Consider the following 7,443-nt stretch of genomic DNA (forward strand, 5'->3'; position numbering starts at 1 on the left):
TTTCGTTGAAACTAAAAGTCATCTTGCTGACACTTTTACAAAACCATTGTCATCAAATCCCTTTCATAAGTTTTGTAGGGATTTGGGAGTCTTAGAATCTTCGTGCTTTAAATAGAATACTGATTTTGTTTAGTGTCATTTGCTATATTTTTTTCACTAACACTATCTTGTAGCAAATCATAGCTCTTACCAACTACATCGATATCTCTCTATAACTTGTGTATCTGATTTTATGTAATTGTATATGTTTTTTCTAGAGCTATGCATTGGTTTTCTTATTACCTTCTTCATTTTACCCATTTCATCTCTAGCATATGTTCTTGATTGATCTAATTTACATTTAAGTCTCTTCAAACGCGTATCCCTAATTATGTGCATTTGAGCATTTGTATACTTGTTCATGCATTATTTATGTTATTAACTCATTTCTTTGCATAATAGTTTTATTCACATCATTATTTGCTATTAAATGTTGGTGTTGCCTATCTATTTGCATTTTGTTTCATGTAGCATGTCTATTTTCGTGTTCTATATCCGATCTTTGTTGTTGTATATTCTTATTAGCTGTTTAGCTTACATGTTCATCTGTAATTATTTGTTTGTGGTTGTTTATTTGGTTTTTATACACATTTCAATCTATCTATTTTTTATGTTGTCAAAGGGGGTGGGGGAGGGGGGATTGTAATGTGAGTCTAGAATTTTTTTATGCGTTTTATTCAGTGGTTTGACAATTTACCCCCCTTTGACAAATACCATTTAAAAGAAGTAGGTTCTTCTATCCAGATTGCCTAAGCAGAGACTGTGCGGAAGGCTACAAATAAGGTAGAGTTCTTCTTAAATCTTTGGACAATTCATCTCTCAATGAATCAGTAGGATCAAGAGGTGATTTTAGCATACAAAGGCTTGGAGAAAATTGGTGTTATTGGAAAGTTCAAGAAGCATTTATCGAGTAAAGATTACACATAAAAGTTTGGTATTACGTTGTATATAATTCAAGATCCTGATAGGAGATTTTTTTTTCTCAACATTATTATGGATTGATGATTGTATGAACTCTTACAAATATTTACCAAATAAAAAGAAACAACGCAAGTTCCAATGGGAAACCTTTGAAGAGTTCACGTAGGCAAAGCGATAATGAACACCGAAACACTATAAATCTCGGTGTCATCTCTCTCCCTTACTTTTGCATTTAATTTTCGTAGGATTTGCATGCTCAGGTATTTCATTTCTAGCATAGTTTATCTTTTATTTAATTGGTAGCAATTAATTATGCAAGGTAGGGTTTTGTCAGAATTGGTGCCCAATCTAGCTGAATTGGTGATTAAATTCTGAGAAATGATTGAGGTTAGAATTCATTGAAATCGAATCATTGTATAATCACATACCGTGAAATATATAATTGAATTAATTGAATACCTTGTGTATCATCAATAAAGCTATCATTTGGTATTTGATAATTGTTTAAGAGTTAACGTGATCAAGTTTGAATAAAAGTATAATTTTCACATTTTCTCTTCAAAACTTTCGCGCGCATCTTTTAAAAAATCTATGATACTCTTTTTGAAAAAGTGGTTGATTTTTTTCTAGGGTCTATTCACCGTTTTCTACTTCCCTATTCACACCAAAGACAGTGCACACACTTTGCAAATGGAAAAGAGAGACACTTCAAGCTAACGAAGAAGTAAAAGAAGAGAAAGTATAGATGTCAGTTCCACCACTTCAAACGTTGGGGGACTATTGCAGAAGGACTAATTTAAGACAAATTTGTTTAGGATTTCAACTAGCTAATGCAATAACCTTTGAGATTAAAAATTATGTACTTACAAGTTTGAAGGAGTACCAGTTCGACGGGAAAACAATTAGAGATCCTTGGAAGCATCTCGCTAAATTATATGAGACATGCTCGATGTGCAAGCCTACTTGTGAAATCACCGACGATCGGGTAAACTACATTTGTTTGATTTTTTCTTGATAGGGCGTGTGAAGGATTGGCTACAATGTATCCCAAATGACACTATCCATACTTGGAAAGAGCTCGAAGACAAGTTTCTCGATAGGTACTATTCCAATGCTCAATTTGTGAAAAGAAAATCCATAATTACCAGTTTTTCTCAAGAAGAGGCATAATCACTATCTGATGCATGAGAAAGATTTAAGTTTCTACTCCGAAAGTGTCTAAATCATAACATGAGCTCTATAAAACAAATGACACACTTCGTCGATGGGTTGAGAACACAAATGAGAATACTTCTCGATGCCTCAGCTGGCTAGTGAAATCACCAAAGATTAGGTTTGAATGAGAACCTGTTCGACAGGAAAGCAATCCGAGATCCTTGGGAGCATCTCACTAAATTATATGAGACATGCTCGATGTGCAAGCCGACTTGTGAAATCACCGACGATCAGGTAAAATTATGTTTGTTTGGTTTTTCCTTGATAGGTTGCGCGAAGGATTGACTGCAGTGTTTCCCAAGTGTAGGGGTGTTCGCGGTGCGGTTTGGGCGGTTTTGACGATAAAAATCATCTGAACCGCAAGAGAAAAAAGCATGCGGTTCGGTTGACTTTTACAAATAAAACCAAACCAAACCAAACCAAACCAATGCGGTTTGGATTGGTTCGGTTGGTTCGGTTTTTTACAATATTTTTATTGAGTTATACATACACCTATAGAGAATAACGTAACTTTGTATTTAGTCATTCATACATTACTAAATAACATAAAAACTTATCATATTTAGACAAAAACTTCGCATTCAATATACACAAAATTAGATTAGACAAAAATGGAATAAAAAACATATATATAATAGTAGAATAAAATAATATCAAAGGTATTATAATAAAACATAAAAAACATATGAGAAGAGAGATTAGAGAAGATGAAAAAAAGAACATATGAGATGCGGGATTGAGAAGAAATGTGCGATAAAAACGTAATTGGAAGAGAAAATAGTAACATAAAAGATAAAAAAGAAAGAACATAAGAGATGAAATATTAGAGTAGAAAAAGCGAAACTTACATGGTAAAGAAGATGAGAAGAATGTGTAATACTACTTGGAGAGATTTAAGAAGGTTGAAATTGAAATCCCAGGTGTGAGTAAGAGAAAATCGTTTTTAATTGTAAGGTTAAGGCATACTAAGTTTGAGTTTTGGATTGGATGTGGGATAATTGAAGTTTGAGTTGTAACATAATGCGGTTTGGTTTGGTTTAGTTCGGTTTGAAAAATACAAACCGCAAACCAAACCAAACCGTGCGGTTTTGTTAGAGAATGACCCAAACGGATCCGAACCAAATGCGGTTTTTTGCGGTTTTGGTTTGGTTTGGTTTGGTTTGCGGTTTTCTATTAGGTTGGTTTGGTTTTGAACACCCCTACCCAAGTGGCAATATCCATACTTGGAAAGAGCTCGAAGACAAGTTTCTTGAGAGGTATAATTCCAATGCTTAGTTTGTGAAAAGAAAGTTGCGATTACCAGTTTTGCTCAAGAAGAGGCAGAGTCACTATCTGATGCATGTGAAAGATTTAGTTTTCTACTCTGAAAGTGCCCAAATGACAACATGAGCTCTATAGAACAAATGACACACCTCATCGATGGGTTCAAAACACAATCAAGAATGCTTCTCGATGCCTCAGTTGAAGGTACATTGAGATTAAAGGTCGATGAAGAGTTAAAAACAATGATTGAGAATATATGTCAAAACGAATATTATTCAAGGGAGCATGCAATGAAACAAAAAGGTATTCATGCAGTTAATTCGACCATAACTTTGTCCTCTCAGATAGAAGCACTTAATAAACAGTTTGTCGCATCCCAACTAGCACAATATAATGTGAGTCATATTCAGATACTTCGTCGTGACTGTTGTGGAGGAGAACATGCCAATGGTAGTTGTACTATAGAGGTTGAGAGTGCAGAAGTTCAGTATGTTAATTTTCAAAAGAATAATTCTTATTCCAACACCTACAATACGGGTTAGAAAGATCACCCGAACTTCAAGTGGAGCAACAATCAGACTTTTAATGCTAATCAAGATGTTTAACAAGCTCCATAATCACCTCAACGCAAACCATCACCTCTTGAAGAGGCATTGTCAAGTTTCATGAAGTCTATGCAAGTCAGTTTCGCCAAGTAAATAAGGATCAAGAAAACATGGCTAAATCTCAACAAGAGATGGCACAAAACCAGATAATGATAAACAAGAACACATAAGCATCCATAAAAAACTTAGAGATGCAAGTCGGTCAATTGTCTCGTCAAATGGCAACTCAAGCTAGTTCAAGTGGGGGATTTATAGGTAACACCGTAGATGATCCGAAAAATGAAATGTGTAAGGCCATCGAGTTAAGAAATAGAGTGGCGCCTTCTGTAACACCTCAAAATTTGCCCTCCTCTTCTTGGGACTAGTTTAGCATATTGCATTTCATTTTTTAGGACATTAGGTATTTGCATGTTGCATATCATGTGAGAACAAGCAAGTCATCCTCCTAAGTCTTTCTCAGAAGATAGAGAGGTTAAGAGATTCATGCCTGAGGGTCTCATGGATTGATCACTAGCCATCTGAGGGTTTGTGCTTCAATTAGGGTTTCTTGGTCCTTCAAGGAGTTTAAGAATTAGCTTATTGGCGAGGGTACATCATCATCATCATGGTTATGTCATCCTCAAGTCCTCAAGGGGCTCATTGTTCATGTTCAGATTCTTTGGGATTAGGGTTTTTGACCTCTGGTCAACCTTAACCAGTTGCATTCTACCAGTCAGGGTTTCTCAAGGAGATGGGGTTTATTTCTTGGATGGAGATCATATTATTATTGTGTGGAGCTTACAAGAGCTAGGGGTTCCTTTTGGAGCCAATTCCTCAAGTGGTTGAGGCTTAAGCTGATCAAAGCATGGCTAGGTCATCTGAGGACCCAGAAAGTCAACAGAAAGTCAACTGAGGGCTAGGAGGTGGAGAAATGAGTTTCAACATCTTATTCATGTCCCAAAAAGGCTTATTCATTATTGCAAATGCATATCTTGAAGAATTTGAGGCCAGATCAAAACATTCCAAAAATGGAAAGTGGTCTGTAATTGAAAGTTTCCAAAAATGGAAAGGTTTTGGTTCAAATTCAACTTGATCTTACATCATCAAAGAAGCTTAAAATGAAATTTTGTCCAACATGAAAGTTGAAGATCTATCTCTCCCATTTCCAAAAAGTCCAAGATCATGAATTTATGATGAATGGTTAAGGAGATATGATCAAATCATTGCCAAGTGTGCTTGAAACTTCAAAAGGCCATATCTTTTGACTCATAACTCCAAATTGAGTGCTCCTTTTTGCCAAATTCTTCTCATGACATGAACTTTCCAAATCATTCATCACATTGCATGAAATTTCATCACATAATCATTTGCTCATTCATGTGATTTTTGGAGGGAAAATCATGAATTTAAAATTGGTGCATCATGTGGACTTTTTAACCATTCCAACATGTTCATGAGAGGATTTTAAGTGAAATTGCATGGCCATTGCTACTGTTCACGTGGGATTGCATGCATGGGGTGAAAAAACCAATTTTTGCATAACACCTCTTTTCTCACTAAATTTCATTAACCAAGCCTAAACATGATTAGCAAATGGATTAACATGTCATATAAATAGCTAATCATAACAGAATTGCTCATTATTCATCATTTCTAGATCTAGAATTTTTTCCCTCCAAAATTTTCTCTCAACCAAAATTCAAAATTCTTCCACATAACATTGAGTTTTTCTTCCATATTCTGGTTCTATGATCTTGATTTAGTGCAGATCCAGCTTTGTTTTGAAGGATTCGTGTGGAAATCAAGCATGGCAAGTTCATGAAGATGAAGATGGAGTTTCAAATTTGAGCAAGATCTAAGCATCTCCAAGCCTCAATTTCAACTTCAGGATTCATAACAGTGATATAGGAGTGGATTTACACGCTTGCCAAGCCTTGGATCTGCCACTGCCATTGTTGGATCTTCAAGAGGTCAAAAATTCGAACCTCTTAATTCCTGTTTTTATGTACATAATATTGTAGATCTTGTTGTGGTGAGAATTCTGATATAAATATATTTGAATTTGGATGAAAAATGAAGAAGATATGTGGATTTCAAGTTTAGATCTAGAAACTTCTTTGCTTCGATTTAGAAAATCCATGGAGATTTAGGCTTAGATAATATGATATTTGAATTCTACATTGAAAGAGCTTTCCAACGATATATAGTTTGTAAAATTCTGGAAAAAAATTTTTCGTGAACAGTAGCCACCACCGTCTTCATGAAGAAGACGGTGGTTTCCGCCCGTAGCGTCCACGTAGCGTCCGCCTGCGCATGCTGGCTAGGGCTTGGCAAAACGACGTAGTTTTGGCATAAGCGTGTACACGCTTCGATTCCTGCTAGCGCCACTTTTTCAAATTGCTTCACATTTATTCATTTCCCTCCCTTTTCATGTATATGCTTCATTTTAATTCAATTTTTTTTATCCAACTTCAAAAAATCATAACTAATTGTAGAATGATCCAAATAATTCCAGGTTTTTTGCTACTTGATCCTTGAAATGTCTAGAATTTTATAATGTTAATTTCTGGAATTGTGCATGGCTGGAATTTAAATTGTGTTAGGATAATTGAACATGTGTACATTTGTGACCTTGCTCCATTCATCTTATCATGAAATGCTTGATATTGATCCAAATGCCATGAAATTTTGCATGATTGTTCTTGACATGTTGATGGATGTTTGAGGCTTGATTGTGCATTTTTCTCATTTGCCATTTCTGTTTTATACACATGTTTGCATGGTGTGACAATTTGTGTCGCACAATTTGATGATCAACTTGTGCAATTTCATTTCCATATCAAATGATCTCTGTTGATTCTGATTTTTTGTATGATGATTGTATTGGATGTGTTTAATGCTCATAAATTTTTCCAGAATTATTTGAATCATTTCTGTTTTGATTTGGAATTTTCATTCTCAATGTCCAAATGTGAGCTTTGAAATTGTCTTTGACTTCCCTTGCACATGAAATGCCTTTGCTTGATGATTTTGTTTTGGTCCTTTTTAGGACATGTTCATATGTGTTTGAAGTTGTATTGTGTTGAATATTAGCTCCTGTTTTGAATTTTTTCTTCACCTTTGACCCTAGGCTTTGACCTAGTGGTTTGTACTTACATGTGAGCTTTGAATTTCAGGACCAAGCATCCAATTTCCATGGTTGATGTTGCTTCATCATTTGAATGTTGATATTTGCTATTGATTGCTAACATTTGGTTGTTTTGTAGGTTGAGGATAATTCACTTGAGTTTGCCTTATGGCTTATATGTTGTACATTGGGATTGTCTGTTTGTTATTGACTGTTGTCTGTTTGTCTAAATGCTGTACTGATTTGTTTAGTTGTTTACACAGGTACCTAAGTTGCTTTAAGTTCATTTGAACT

The 7,443-nt window shown here is 35.1% G+C and overlaps 1 protein-coding gene across 1 annotated transcript; it reads left to right on the plus strand.

Moving 5' to 3' along the window:
* Nucleotides 1–3,560: 3,560 nt before the first annotated feature.
* Nucleotides 3,561–3,980, plus strand: LOC127102575 (uncharacterized). Its single transcript, XM_051039930.1, has one exon. The coding sequence runs from the start codon at nt 3,561–3,563 to the stop codon at nt 3,978–3,980; it is 420 nt and encodes a 139-aa protein (XP_050895887.1).
* The last annotated feature ends 3,463 nt before the right edge of the window (nt 3,981–7,443 follow it).

The sequence above is a fragment of the Lathyrus oleraceus genome, chromosome 7, assembly GCF_024323335.1.
Source record: "Lathyrus oleraceus cultivar Zhongwan6 chromosome 7, CAAS_Psat_ZW6_1.0, whole genome shotgun sequence".
Taxonomy (NCBI): Eukaryota; Viridiplantae; Streptophyta; class Magnoliopsida; order Fabales; family Fabaceae; genus Lathyrus; species Lathyrus oleraceus.

Coding starts and splice junctions, on each gene's coding strand:
- LOC127102575 (XM_051039930.1), top strand. CDS start 3,561: ATGAGCTCTATAGAACAAATGACACACCTCATCGATGGGTTCAAAACA.